This window comes from Ipomoea nil, unplaced genomic scaffold (assembly GCF_001879475.1).
Source record: "Ipomoea nil cultivar Tokyo-kokei standard unplaced genomic scaffold, Asagao_1.1 scaffold0706, whole genome shotgun sequence".
Classification (NCBI taxonomy): Eukaryota; Viridiplantae; Streptophyta; class Magnoliopsida; order Solanales; family Convolvulaceae; genus Ipomoea; species Ipomoea nil.
The window spans coordinates 1,006,443-1,022,403 of record NW_017617134.1 but is presented as its reverse complement, the minus strand read 5'-3'; the positions used below and the strand labels follow the sequence as shown (position 1 = coordinate 1,022,403).

The following is a 15,961-nucleotide window of genomic DNA, read 5'->3' as shown; positions in this document are numbered from 1 at the left end:
AATAATTGTTTTTAAAAAATAAAAAAATATAAGTAAGCTAATCATATTAACTACTTAGTGGATTTATTGACAAAAAGAGTATTCAAATCACACAACAAATTGAAGTGGGAAACTACCTCATAATGTCCTTGTTTGACAATTAGCAGTTAACTCTTCAATATTAGTATATATTTAATATTTTATGCCCTAATTTTTATTTACTCTCCCTTATGTCACGTATTTGGTTTCAACCATACCTATACAATTATTTTATTACAATTATAATTAATCTTGACTATATTATCTTGCATTTGTAAACTTAGAATTACCTATTTAAATCACAAATTCAACATTCAATTATTTATGCATGAACAATTCCAATATAATTTTGCATTGATATACTTTAAAGTACTTATTTAAAAAAAAAAAAAAAACATTGGTCATTATCCAAATCGCGCAATGCGCGTAAAAAACTAGTATATTTTATAAAATGTAAAGCTACTGAAAATATAAAAAAAATGTTATTAATAATTAACTAATTAATTAATATTTATTAAAATGAATAATTGACTGAGAATATAAATAGCATGAAATTTAGGACAATTGAAATAGGAAATGATTATTAATAATTGATTGATAATGAAAAATGATTCCAAACTGACTAAGTACATGGAAAGAATTTAATCTCAATTATATATTATATATTTTATAAAATGTAGAGTTACTGGAAATATATATAAAAAAAAAATTGTATATATATGTTACTGGAAATATAGTTATGTAAAGATATATATTTAAAAATGAAAAATGGAATAGAATCGTTTAGTATCCACAATTCATAAGGGAAATTGTATAATTAAAGATGGAAAAAGGTTTTGCAATATGACATGAAAATATAAGGTTTAGCCGAAATGGAAAGAATATTAATCGAGAGGGAAATTAATAATTTTTACACCAAATGTTATTTTATACTAAGAATATAAGAATTATGTAATTATAAGGTTTAGCCGAGATGGAAAGAATATTAATCTCAGTTATATATTTTATAAAATGTAAAGTTACTGAAAATATTAAAAAGAAAATCTGTATATATATGTTACTGTAAATACAAATATGACGTAGTTTTGGGAATGACTACTTTTTAGACAATGAGATTTAGGGGTGTGCAAACTTCACTGAAAGTTCAGTTAGCCAATCAAACCTAAACATTTCTGTTAACTTTTCTGTAACTGAAAAACTTCAGTTCAATTAATGATTAAAGAATTTGTAAAATTTCGGTTCACGATTAATTCAGTTCGAAACTATCGGTTAACCCAATTAATGAAACGATTAACCAAAATTTAAATGATATATATATATATATATATATATATATATATATATATATATATATATATATATATAGAGAGAGAGAGAGAGAGAGAGAGAGATGTATTCAAATGAGGATTGTGCGGACAAGTGTAGCCATGTGCCATTAGTCTCTGTGTGTGCGCGTGTGTATGGATGTTTGGATTTAATAATTTCTGCTTTTATGTTTGTAATGTTGTTATGGTATTGTGTTTGCATATTTTGTTATGGACTTATTATTATAAGTATTATTTTAATTGAATTTATTATTATATGTATTATTTTAAAAATTTAAAACTTTAGTTTAAAAATCTTCGATTAATCCGTTAATTGAACGGTAATACAAACTTCGGTTTAGTTAATGGTTAAAACTTTAAAACTTAAGTTCAAACGTTTTGGTTAACCAATTATACCCCTACCGAGGGCTAGATAGAAATGAAAATGCTTTGCAGAATAAGAGACGAGCGAAATTGATTTTTCAGATTGATTGATAGAGGGGATCGGTGGTTTTAAAGGTGGAATTGGACCAAATGAATCAAAATGGGTTAAGGATTTTTTTTTTTTTTTTTTTTTGATAATTTTGGAAAGTATTGGCCTGAGTTATGTCATTTTGAATACAATATTTAATTAAAATTTGTAAAATAAAATTACTTAAGTAATAAATATCTAATTAATATATAAAATTTAATTTTTTTTAACATCGCGAGTCATTCCTTAACAATCATTTTAACTCTGCCAATTTATTTTTTTAGAAAATAAGTCGTATGGTAATCAGAATAATACACAAGCATCGTTGCTTCGATCGAATATGTTTTTTTGATAATGCTCAGCCGTTGTTAGAATCAATTGTTGGTTCACCAACATTTAGTCCAGTTAATCCCAGAGTGAATGATAATCAAATTTGTTATATCAATAGCCTACCTAACTATTTTACTGAAGCATTTTTAAATTTTCTCCCTTGCTGTAAATAATTGCAATGGCTAGTAGTGAAGCATTGTACGGTGAATTTATGATTTGCTCTCCAAGAACATCAATTAACATGCCTACAAATGGTAATATAACTCACATTGAAATTATTTATAATAGCCTTTACATTTTATTATATACAAATTTTGATTGATTTGTTGCTTTAATTTAAATTATTGATTTATTTCAATTAATGTGTTTATTATGTATTTAGGGAAAATGGCACTTTTTACCCCTGAGTTATATACTTATAGCACTTTTTCCCCCTCAATTCTTTAGGTAAGCACATTAGCCCCCTCAATTATTCTAAAAGTGGTTCTTTTTCCCCCTGATATATTAAATTGACATTTATACCCTTAAAGTAAACATTTTATTTATTTTACTACTCCAACAAATTATTGCGTATACGTAGGGATGACCACGGTTCGGTTTGAATTGAACCGGATACTAAAGCAATAGAATTAATAGTTCCCGGTTATAATTCAGATCTAGAACTCAATATTTAAATGTCAATTTATTAAAATTATGTATCAAAAAAATTGAATCTTGAACCGTGAACTGGCTGTTCCGGATCCGATTCGCGATTTTGCACCGTCTTTATTTTAAAATTTTATTTTTTATTTTTTATTTTAAAATAATCTAAATTCAACAATAAATGTATTTTTTTTTTCAGTTCGGAACATGAACCGTCCGTTCCGGTTCATGGTTTTAATAAGCTCTAAATATCGAATTTCGATTCTAAATTGTAATTGGAATATTTCAGTTTGGTTGCTATAGTGTTTGTTTAGTTTGAACCAAATTATGGTCATAATTTCTTGGAAAAAAATAAATTAAATATTTAGTTTAAGGGTAAATATGTCCATTTAACATTTCAGGGGAGAAAACAGCCACTTCAATAATTTAGGGGGAAAAAATGCTATAGGTATATAACTCAGGGGGAAAAAGTGCCGTTTTCCCATGTATTTATTTGTTTTTATTGTTTCCCAAAAATATTGCAGTTGTTATCAAACCAAAATAATATATAAAATTTAATTTATATTACGTGATGCATTAATAGTTGTGTCTTTAAAGTACAAGTCATTCTATGATAATCTCTTAAACATTGATATTTTTCTTTACAACCAAAGTAATATATAAAATTTAATTTATATTACGAGATGTATTCATAGTTGTGTCTTTAAAGTAAGTTATTCTATGAGAATAATTTAAACATTGATATATATTTTTTTTAATACTATCAACTCTATTACAATGTAGTATCTGTTCTATACTTTCTCAAACTATTGCAACTCAAATTAAAGAGTCAATACCCCACCACCGGGGTTCGATTCTGTGATCTTCCTGTAACATGTTCATTGTAATTACACTATTAAGTGGTGCAAGTTTAATAGGCCAATTATGGCCATTATGTTGTGGTTTGAAACGGAAGTAACGGTTTCCGTTACTTAGCCTATAATGATGACATGCATGTAGGCTATTTAAGCATGGTCCTCCCATTGCTCCTGTGGCAACTTTACAACTACACCATCTAGTTCATACAGGAGATTAATGGTAGACAACAAAACTATGATCATTGGAGTTCTTGAAGCAACAATACAATGCAACAAAGTATCAACTATGGCTGGAGTTTTGCTTGATCATTATGCTTCCGCTATGAGGTTAGGTCATCACATGTGTTGAAATTGTGTGTGTATTCTAACATTTGGTATCAGAGCCTGTTTAATCTCTGCCTAGTTGATGAATTTGCATATGATATATATTTTGATTTATATATTATGCAATATATATGTTTTATTGCTTTTTTCCTCCAGAGTATGTTTGCATGTTTGCAGTATGAATATCTCTGTTGCCATGGAAGTAAAAATGGATACATGTACTTTGTTATTCTCTATATATTTAAATATTTCTAAAATAATTTTGGTAAATGTTATACGGAGTATTATTTTTAACATAAAATTTTAACCTGCTGCATGTTTTTCACGTGAGAATTTATTTTCTTCACTTTGCATATGAGCCTCGGACGGTTGCCATTTTACCATTTTCTCCGATGACCGCTATTGGGCGTCAGAGAGATGACAACGACGGTGATGATGACATCATTACCGTAAGGCTCGTCAGCGGCGTTGGGTTTTCCGGCTAGAGACAGGAGGTCGTAGCTTAGGCTGGCGGCGGATGATGTCGCTAAAGACTGCGGCTGTACTTGGCAGAGGCGGAGGTGCGACGGAGAGATCAGAAGACGTTGGAGGGGTGCGCCGCTGGGTTCCCGGTGGTGGTTGATAGCGGTATTGTTCCTCCTCCATTGGATCCGGGCGGTTTTTCTTCTCCATCTGGTGACATCTCTCTCTTTCGGCGCTCCCGGTTGATGCTGATGCTACCGGTGACTATGCTCCGGCGAGCGGGAGGCAGTGGTGACGATGGTATTCGTTCACGATGGTCACCGTTAGTTTCTGGAAGTGGATCGGATCTGTAGCACAGTTTGAGTACTTTCAATCAGTGCCATAGTAGCACCATTGTTTGCCTTTTGCCCTTTGAACTTGGCAGGGTTGGCGTCGTCATTAAGAGGTGATGATGAAGGGTCCTGCCTGGGATGCTACTGTTATGGACAAGAATGGTAGAGGGAGGAGGCAGTGTGACACTACTGCTGCACTCTGCCACAGCAACGCCATGGGGCGCTGTTGTCTTGTTTCTGGCCTACACCGTCGTCTGGGGCGGCGTTGACATGCATGACCATTGGCGTTGAAATTGGGCTCCTCGGAGTGTTGTGATGAGTTAATGGGATGTTGTGTTCCCGGTGTTGCAACTAGCAACGCAAGGGCGTTGTGACACGACGGGGCTTAGCGGTAATGTACAGCTTCGGGGTGACAATGTCTGGCAATTACCAGTTTGGCTATGGAGAAACATTTGTAAATCATCATAGGGCTGCCGTGCTCCATGGATGGCTTGCTGCAATTGTCTTCCGTCTAGCACTGCATCTTTATCGGTTATGGCAATTGTAAAGGTGAGTGTTTCGTGCTTATTAATGTAGATTTAAAGCCTTGTCATTTTCCTTAATTACTGCAATTATTCTCCGTAATTGATATTGGCATATTATGGTAAAAGTAAATGATTATAATTTGTGGCTGATTTGCCTGATTGACTGTGTATTATTGTATTCGTCATCAATCAATTTTTTAAAAAGGCTCTCATTTCCTTATAGAGTTATGTATGGTAATATGCCCCTCAATATTTGATTCATCATTATATCAAAGATATATTATCTAGATATTATGATTTCATACAATGTTATTTGAATTATGCCTTTATATTAGTTTATTAAAGTTGAAAATGTTGGCTATTATATTTTTCAACATTAATGTATTTCGGATTTTTAATTTTAATACGTTTTAAAATTTCCCCGAAAATGTTTTAAAGGTTTGCGGTGTTAGCAATTGTTTTTCCATGTTAGATCTCCTAATTGTCATAATATTATGTGATTTTTATGGCTATTCATGGCAATTTCATAATTTTGCAACCATGCCATAATTCAATAATATTTTAATTATGGAGTATGATTTTGAATCACAATTTTGGAAAATACATATGTTTATGGCTTTTTGATATTGCTTTAATTTCAGTCTTGCCATAATATTTTCGATTATGATGTTAAGAATTATATTTTGTAATTCTTATTGAATTTGCTTGTCCAAAACTTTTATAGTAATAATGATGATATTATGTAACATTTAATAATAATAATGATGATTATCATTATTATAATTAAATGTTGTTCGGTTACAATTAAGAAAATTGATTATTCCGTTATTACTGTTATATAATAATTATTAGAATTATTATAGTAATAACGAGTATTGGTTTTTGAACCGATGGATCAATGTTTTGTGCCGTTACTGTCATCATTTGTTTTGGATTTTGATATGATTTGTAATCATAATTTTGAAACCATTTCATTCTTGATCCAAAACATATATGTGTTAATAGTGATAATATCATTTTATAGTCATTACTATTAAATGTCAGAGGTTACGATTGAGGAAATTGATTGTTCAGTTATTACTGTCACGTAATTGTTATTATAGTAATAACGATTATCGTTTTTAAACTGAAGAATTAATATGTCGTGACATTGTTATATTATCATTATTGTTTTTGGATTGTGATGCCCACTTTGATTAAAGTATGAATATTTAATTTTGTATTCATATTTTTTAAGTTTGTTTTATGCATATAATTAAATTAAGTGCATAATATTATTGTTTAAATTATGCAATTTAGTTTTATGAGAATTTAATTTGTAAATGTCAACATATCATATGGTTTTGATATGGTTAGAATTTACAATTTTAAGCTAGTTCTCATAAAGTTTACTATATGCATTGAATCACCTTTGTATTGGGCCTACAAGGTAAAACTTTTCAATAATTGGAAAGTATATGATTATTATAAATTATTATTCAAATTTTATAATCCTTTAAGTTTTGGATTTATGTTGTTATTTGAATAATAGTTTTATAGCTCACTTTAAATTGTTATTATGGTGCACAATTTATTTGGATATGAGCATATTGAATTTCACATATAATCGTTCAGTAGCATAACATTATATTTTCTAGTTATGTGAATTTAATTATGCCTTTGGAATTGCATAAGTTAGGAATTATAATAATTCCTTGTTAAGGTGAACCTTGTGTGTGGAATAATAAACAGTAGTGCATTATGTTTAAGCACATTTAGACCGTTTAGAATGTTCACTTGAGATTAAAAGTCTTTCCATATGCGAACTATTAAAGATTTGGAAAGATTGCTTGTCAATTATGCCTTTAGTTTGAGAAAACATAAACCGGTGAAAAGTTTCTCGGGAATGGGCCAATGTGCTACTAGTTCCCTTGAAACATTACTCTGTCTAAGGAGTTGGTTATTTTTAATGAGGCTCCGTCCCAACCAACTTTCCTGGGAGTATACTTGGAATTATTTATCATATTGTTGCATAATTGTTTTTTAAGCTTTAAAGTTGATGCCTAAGATATTAAGAAAATAGTCTAGTGATCTTATAATTTTGATTAATTAAGTAATAGCCACGGTATCTTTGATTAATTGAAATTTTGCGAGATCACATACAGTCATAGACGTATTGATTGTGATTAATTATATGATATAATAAAATTTAGCCCACAGGCAATTTTGTTATGTTTATATGATTAATTAGGATAAAAACACCAAACTATGATCATAATTTAGCCCACAGGCAATTATGCATCGGAATATAGTTTTGGTGAGTTTTATCATTACAGATAGGAAAGTCAATTTATTTAACATATGGTTTTAATATAAATAAATTGGCGTCTTCTATCATAAAGTTATGATATATGTACATATTCAAAAGTATTTTTATGTGTACATTTGTGGTATTAGTCTAGTTTCTTTTATGTGTATTTATTATGCATGAATGAAATTTGGATTAATAGCTTGGTACATTAATATTCTTTTGTGTACAAATATCAAGTGATCAATACAATTTCATAATTGAAATTATTAAGTTATTTTGATCACTTTGTGACTAATTACATAAAGTATAATAAAATCTACCCACAGGAATTTTATTATATTAATGTAAATAGTCAAGATAAAATATTAAATCATATTTCTTAATTTACCCACAGGGATTAAGAAAAGGAACATGGTTTGATAGTTTTTTCATAAAGTTGTAGATGAATATAATTGAATAAAACTTTAGCCCACAGGCAAGTTTTATGTCACTAGATTCTTCTATCCCCTTTGATAATAATTTTATCATAAAGTTTTAGTTGAGTCTAATCGAACAAAACTTTAGCCCACAGGCAAGTTTTGTGTCACTAGATTCTTCTATTTGATTATCATAAAGTCTTAGTTGAGTCTAATTGAATAAATCTTTAGCCTACAGGCAAGTTTTATGTCACTGGATTCTTCTGTTTAAATTGATGATCAAGATAGAATTTTATCATACCAATTTTAGAACTTATAACTTTAAGGCTAGTTATAATTCTATGTCACATGGGTTGCATTGGCAACACATGTATTTTGTTAAACTCCAAAACTTTAGTAACTTAAAATTGTTACTGTATGTGGCTTACTTGATTTTTCAGCCCAACCACAATAAAGCTTTTGAATTTGGACTTGATATACTTTTGGATCCTTATATTGGAATTGTACATATCTAGCCAAATTTCAACTAAAGCAATTTAATTTGTTTAAATAGTTGGAAATTGTGTTTGTTACATGTACATATTTAACATGTCCAACTATGGTGGGGAATTATAATCCTTGTTAAATTAGTTGGACTTGAGGATCATTAGTGTGTATATCATCTATGCTCAAGAATAACTTTATTAGTGGGAGTAATGGTTTTATCAGTGGGAGTGATCATTTAAAAGATCAATAAGATGTCCCATTTGATCAGTGGGAGTGATCATTTGGAAAGATCATTAAAGATGTCTCACTTCAAGATTGCTCCACTTCAAGGATAAGACACCTTGCCTTGTTATTATAAAATCAATAGTTCAATTTGTTGAACTAGCTACAAGTTGTGCAACATATTTCTGAAAATGTTGTAACAACATTAATAGTTTTTATTATAACAATGACATTAAGTTTATGGTGAACTATCACGAGTTAGATTCTTTAGCATTTATTGGAGTCTTTCGTCTCATCAAATTGATCCTGGGCCATTAAGATTTAAAAGGTTCAAGATTCAATGTTGAGAGACATAAAGCATGCAAAGACTCATGATGTTGGTTCATATAGATGAATCTTGAGGGTTTTTTGTTTTTATGATGATACAATATTTTTGTTGTTTCATAAAGTTACATTAATAAATCTTCGGTATTGCTCTATGACATGAAAGTTGGGCTTCCTTCCTTTGTTTTGGAGATCATTTATAAGGTGTATGTTTAAAGTTCCGTTTGTGGGCTTAGACTCATGAATTTGTTATCTAAGTCGTTGGAATATGGACTACTCAATTATTATCTTTGGCTAAGATTAATGAGAATAGGAGTGGCAGACGTGTCAACTCTGAAAACTTAGCTGTCAGCAATAATATTAAAGATAATGAGTTAGTCATGTAATATATTAGCATTTTGCTAATAGTTTCGGATCCCTACTTAAGGCATGCTTATAAAAATTTTAGGGATCATACATGGTACATGGAACTTATTATGTGACTATATTGTACGTACATTTATGTTGTCACTTCTATTTAATAATTTGGATGGTTTCTCCTATGGTTATGCGCATATTTATTTGAGAAACATCCCTAAGGTTGGACCAAGAATAAACGTAGGGTTTATTCATAAAGGATCTGAGTTGGGAATCAAAATGCATGTGATGCATAGATGGTATTACTCACCTTTTAATTTAGAGGACATACCACTATGATTCATGCTTTTGATCTTCAATGAAGGTTGTGCCAATACTTGCACCAAATGGAAAATTGTAACATTTTCCATTAATGTTGTACAAATCAAGTGGTGTAAGTTTATTAGGCCAAATTTAGCCATTGCGGCAATAATTAGTTTTGATAACTAATTATAATCAAGAATGAACATAAGGTTTATTCATTAAGTTTTATACCACATAAGGTACTTAGAGAATAAATTACATTGTAATCATAAGTAGATACTACTCTGATTAAGAGGAACCATCTCTATGGTTCATGTTTTTTGTTTCTTTGAGTTAATACTTGCACCAAGTGGGAGAATGTAACATTTTCATTGTAATTACACTATTAAGTGGTGCAAGTTTAATAGGCCAATTATGGCCATTATGTTGTGGTTTGAAACGGAAGTAACGGTTTCCGTTACTTAGCCTATAATGATGGCATGTAGGCTATTTAAGCATGGTCCTCCCATTGCTCCTGTGGCAGCTTTACAACTACACCATCTAGTTCATACAGGAGATCAATGGTAGACAACAAAACTATGATCATTGGAGTTCTTGAAGCAACAATACAATGCAACAAAGTATCAACTATGGCTGGAATTTTGCTTGATCATTATGCTTCCGCTATGAGGTTAGGTCATCACATGTGTTGAAATTGTGTGTGTATTCTAACACTTCCCTCAAGGGGAGTCACAGATGAGTCATCTAAGCACAAGGTGCTTGACATTGATATTTTTCTTTCTTTCTTTTTGTTTTTTGAAAATGAGTCGGTATTGCAATACATTGTTGGTTCTTCAACATTTTATCCAGTTAATCCAAGATTGAATGGTGTGCAAATTTTATTTTCCAATACCTTATTATACACACCTATTTTCTTCAGTATAAAATGCAATTATAGATTACATGAATATTATTATAAATTATAAAACTATTACTATATAAAATCTAACAACTATTATGCTTATTAAGCTCATAATTACATGAATATTAGTATAATTACAATTAAACATGGTATAAAAGTATAATTTCACAATATTAGTATACTTACCTAATAATTATTATGGTAATTAAGAAATTAATTACATAGATATTAGTATAATTGATTAATAATTATTATGTTAATTAAGCTAATAATTACACGATATTGATATAATTATAATTGAACATGAGTTGTTGGATTTTTATAATAATTACAATGAATTCATTCAGATATGGTGGATGAGGAAAAACTAAATGTGATATGGTGAAAATAATATACTTAAGGTATAAAAGAATAATTATACATATATTAGTATAATTGACTAATAATAATTTACTTAATAATTATTATAGTAATTAAGCTAAACATTGATTGTTGAATTTATTTTTATAATAATTACAATTAAATTATTTCTCATTTTTTCAATATTTATTTTAGTAATAATATAATTACATAAATCATATTACATATTGATCTTTTTAAGATAATTGCAGACAAACGAGTCATATATTATTCAATTAATTGAGTGATACTATTGCACTAATCTTATAATCAAATAAATGTACACGATCAATATTACAATTTTTTTATAATTTTGTTTTTAATTTTATTATCTAAATATATAATACAAATATTATCCGTACATCGCACGGGTAATTGGACAATTATTTGCTCGAATTCAAGCAAGGATAACATTAAAAAAAAAAACATAATCAATCCAACCAATTTCATCAATTGCACTATATAATATTCGATGTTATAATTTATATAATTATATCTCGATCCAAATATTCATAAAATATTATAACAAAATCCATTCCGTGCAGCGCACGAGTACAAATACTAGTTAGTTCAAAATAAAACTTAGTTTACTTGATTCAATAATTCAATTCAATGTATTATAACAAATACTAGAAGACTTATGAAACATACATATCACTTATGAAACATACATACAGCAGTGTAGAGATTATGTCTAAAGTAGACATATCTCTTCTGCGCTATTTACTGAATTACTGAGTTACCGTACCGATTAGAGATTCAACCTTTTGGGGCAATGAAATACAACGATTATGCATGTAGATTAGATCCAAACTATATATATTGAATGAATTAAAATCATCATTTCTTATTACGTCAATTAACCAATAAGTAACATTATATTGTCCATGTATGCAATAAAATTAGCCCAACAGTGAGTGCTTGGTAGCTCATTATTCCAACAACTTTGCATAGATGCAAGCTAAGAGTAGAAGATCAGATCAGAGCTTGTAATTGATTGAAGCCCAATCAAAACTTTAGTACATCAATGTTAGGAATTTGTTTCATCGTATCGACATAACGAATTGAAACATATAATATTTGATTCCAATTTCCTGACCCCACCACAAGGATGCTCAGCTCCAAGAAAGCTAGCTTTAATTTATAGCAGGGAATTGAATGTTTGCCAAAACCGGCAAAAAGCAAAGGGACTATATTCTCAGAGAAAGTAGCCATGGCTGCCAGTTTTGGTATAATCACGAGCAAACCCAAACTGTTACTTGTCTAGATTAGCATAAACATAGTCTTGAAAAGTAGGAAATTTGAAAAGGGTTGTTGAGCCATGTTTTAGCGTACAAGATGGTGACAAAGATATATAGATGCTCCATGATGAGATCTTTTATGTAGATGAGCATATATATATATGGGCTGTTTGGGACATGTGTCTCTATATCTCTTCATTCAAATATTACTAATTATCGTACTTCATGCATGTAATTTTTTAAGGTTGGAGGCGAAGTAGTGATGCTCTTCGAATTCATCTCCAAACCTGAGATGAAGAGGCCTTTGTCTAGAGGCAAGAACCACTCTTTATTCGTCTCTGACTTGGAAAGGAAGAGACCTTTAATTCTTGAAATAAGGGTTAAATAGGTCATCGAACTACACACGAAAATACAATTAAACCATTGAATTCAAAATAACATGCAATTGGGTACTGGACAATACAAAATGATGCAATTGAATCCAAAGTGACCTGTTTTACTTGTTAATTTGTTGACATGGAGGTTATAATATAAAATAATAAATTTTTATTTTATTAAATAATTGTAAATAACACAATTTTTTTTATTTAAAATTTGTTATAGCATATCAAGTTATCAACTCACTTTGTATATGATATATATATATATATATATATATATATATATATATATATATATATATATATGTGTGTGTGTGTGTGTGTGTGTGTGTGTGTGTGTGTGTGTGTTAAACGACATTTCAACGATTTTTTTGACAGATGACAAAAAACGGTAATGCCACAATAATATTATAACCAAATAAAAATGTATGTTCTGAAAAAAAAAATAACTAAAAGTGAATTACCATTGATAAATCTAGGATAAAAAATGAAATTAACTCATATTTTTAAAAACATACATATTTTTGTAATTCACATAGACTCAATTTACGAGTTAGCCCTTGACTATGGTGATATTTTATATTTAATTCTCAACTAAAAATTTTACTATATTTTATTGTCAACTTTATTAAATGACAATCCTTTTTTTTTTTTTTTGAAAGCCAAATATTTTGGTATATTAATGAACGAACATAGTAATAGAGTCAGGTGGGATTACATCCCAGTACATAGGATGTTCCTGATCGAACGCTAACGAAGCTAGTGTATGAGCATGCATATTAGCAGTTCTGGAAATATAATGTAAAGGACAGTAATTAAATAATGACATAGTTGTCCTGCACTGGTCCGCAATGATCCCAACATACGATCGTATTTCGGTACTTCTTGATATTATCATGTTACGCAACTCCATGCAATCAGTGAGTAGATCAACTCTCTGTATATCGCGCCCTTTAAGCCACGATAGGGCTTCCTTGCATGCTAGGGCTTCTGCCATAATGGGTGAAAAGGCACCAGGTAGTGTCCCCGCCGAGGCTGCCATAAAAACACCCTCGTGATTGAGTAACACAACTCCGTACGTTGCTTCCTCCGTGTGTTGTCTGTAGCCTGCATCGAAATAGCACTTGAGCCCATACGGTTCGGTTTCCGGCATCACCGTAGCATTCGGCTGTGCCGCCACTCGTCTCAGCCTGGTGAAGGCCTCCTCGGTCAGCACCGCCTTCTTCACTGTAGCCGTAGGCCGTGGCAAGGCTCTCTCCCATAACGCCAAATTCCTTGCTAGCCATAAGTAGTAGAGGATCCCAACTGTCAGGCGTACTTGCCCCTCTAACAACGAGTCCATCATGCCTATGAACCATGATTGGAAAAAATTAGTTTGAATATTCGTAACAGGTAATCCCGAAATATTCCAAACCATTTTAGAATAATCACATAAAATCAGCACATGCATAATATTTTCTTGTGCATTGCCACACATGGGACATATAGGATCCACCTCCACTCGTTTAACAATTAAATTATCAGTGGTGGGTAGTATGCCAGACACAGCTCTCCATAAAAAGGTTTTCCATTTAGGTGGCACTCTTAATTTCCATAATGTAACCCATTTATCAAAAGCACCTGGGTCATCAGAGTAGTCCCCCATAATACGCCTATAGGCATTCTTAACCGTGTATATTCCTTGTGTGTGACCCTTCCAATACCAAGTGTCATCATAATCTGGGCTTATTGGTATTCTTGAGATTCGGTTCACATCCTCAGGAATAAATAAATCATTGAGAATATGTGGATCCCAGGTACCCGTATCTTGATCTACGAGGCCACTCACTAGTGCTTGTCTTAACTCTTCAGGCATGTGTGTTTGAACCAAAGGACTAGGATCATCAGACAACCAAGGATGTCCCCATATCAATGTATCCCTACCGTTTCCAATCCTTCTGCGCACCCCGGCACAGACTAGATCATGGGTGGTCATAATACTCCGCCAGCAGTGGCTCGGACTATTTCCTATAGTAGCATCAACAAAAGTAGTCGTTGGATAATATCGAGCTTTATAGATCCTTGCTACCAAAGTGGTAGGTTCTGTAAGAAATCTCCATGCCTGTTTCCCTAGCATGGCCAGATTAAAAGCACGAAGGTCCTTAAAACCTAATCCTCCATATTTCTTAGGGATGCATAATTTATCCCAAGCCTTCCAATGTATTCCACGATCTGCACCTGTCCCCCACCAATATTTATTCATAGTACGTTGTATAGACAAACACACTGATTCAGGTAACAAAAAAACACTCATAGAAAATGTAGGCATAGACTGAGCCACACTTTTTAAGAGTACTTCCTTCCTAGCCTGTGAGAGTAACTTTTTGTTCCATGATCCAATTCGTTGCCCGGTTTTATCCTCAATATATGCAAAAACAGCCCTTTTATTTCTTCCTATAAAGGAAGGAAACCCCAGATATTTCCCAAAATTGGATGCCAGTTCCACACCCAAACACCACGCCACTTGCTGCTTCTGCGCCATCTGGGTATTTCTACTAAAGCAAATATTTGATTTATTATAGTTCACCATTTGGCCAGACAATTTCTCATATCTAATCAGGCATTGCTTAACAACAGCTGCTTCCTCAATATTTGCTTTGAAAAACAACAGACTGTCATCTGCAAAAAATAAGTGTGAGACCGGTGGTGCCCCTCTAGCCACCCTACATCCATGTATAGCCCCATCCATCTGTGCTCTCTGTAATAACATTGAGAGTCCCTCCGCACAAATAATAAATAAATAAGGAGAAAGAGGATCTCCCTGTCTCAGTCCACGAGTCGGGGTCACACTTCCACCCACCTCCCTATTTATCATAATCGAATATCTTACTGTGGTAACACACAGCATAATAAGGCGGATCCAGTGCTCATCAAAGTCCATAACAGTCATCATCTTCTTCAGGAAAGGTCATTCCATTCTGTCATAAGCTTTTGACATGTCCAGTTTTAACGCACTCCACCCCGCACGGCCACACTGTTTCCTATGCAAATAGTGTCCCACTTCCGCAGCAACCAATATATTATCTGTAATCAAACGGCCCGGAATGAAAGCACTCTGGGACTCTGAGATTATTCCTCCCATCAGTGGCTTCGTTCTATTGGCAATCATCTTCGCCATTATCCTGTAAACAACATTGCTTAACGCAATTGGCCTCATATCTGCAACTGTCTCAGGTAGTGTTTTCTTAGGGATTAGCACTATATTTGTATCATTCAATCCCTCCGGGAGGGCACATGAATTCAACGCACCTGTTATAAAACGAGTTACATCATCCCCCACTACACTCCAAAAGTGCTGGTAAAATCCCGGATTCATACCATCCAGTCCCGGTGCCTTA

General features: G+C 31.9%; 1 protein-coding gene across 1 annotated transcript; it reads right to left on the bottom strand.

The window, feature by feature from the left end:
• Positions 1–4,521: 4,521 nt before the first annotated feature.
• LOC109176391 lies at positions 4,522–15,312 on the bottom strand. Its single transcript, XM_019325826.1, has 3 exons — positions 13,451–15,312; positions 13,277–13,372; positions 4,522–4,756 (listed from the first exon to the last, which is right to left on the bottom strand). The coding sequence occupies exons 1-3, from the start codon at positions 15,310–15,312 to the stop codon at positions 4,522–4,524; spliced, it is 2,193 nt and encodes a 730-aa protein (XP_019181371.1).
• Positions 15,313–15,961: the final 649 nt, after the last annotated feature.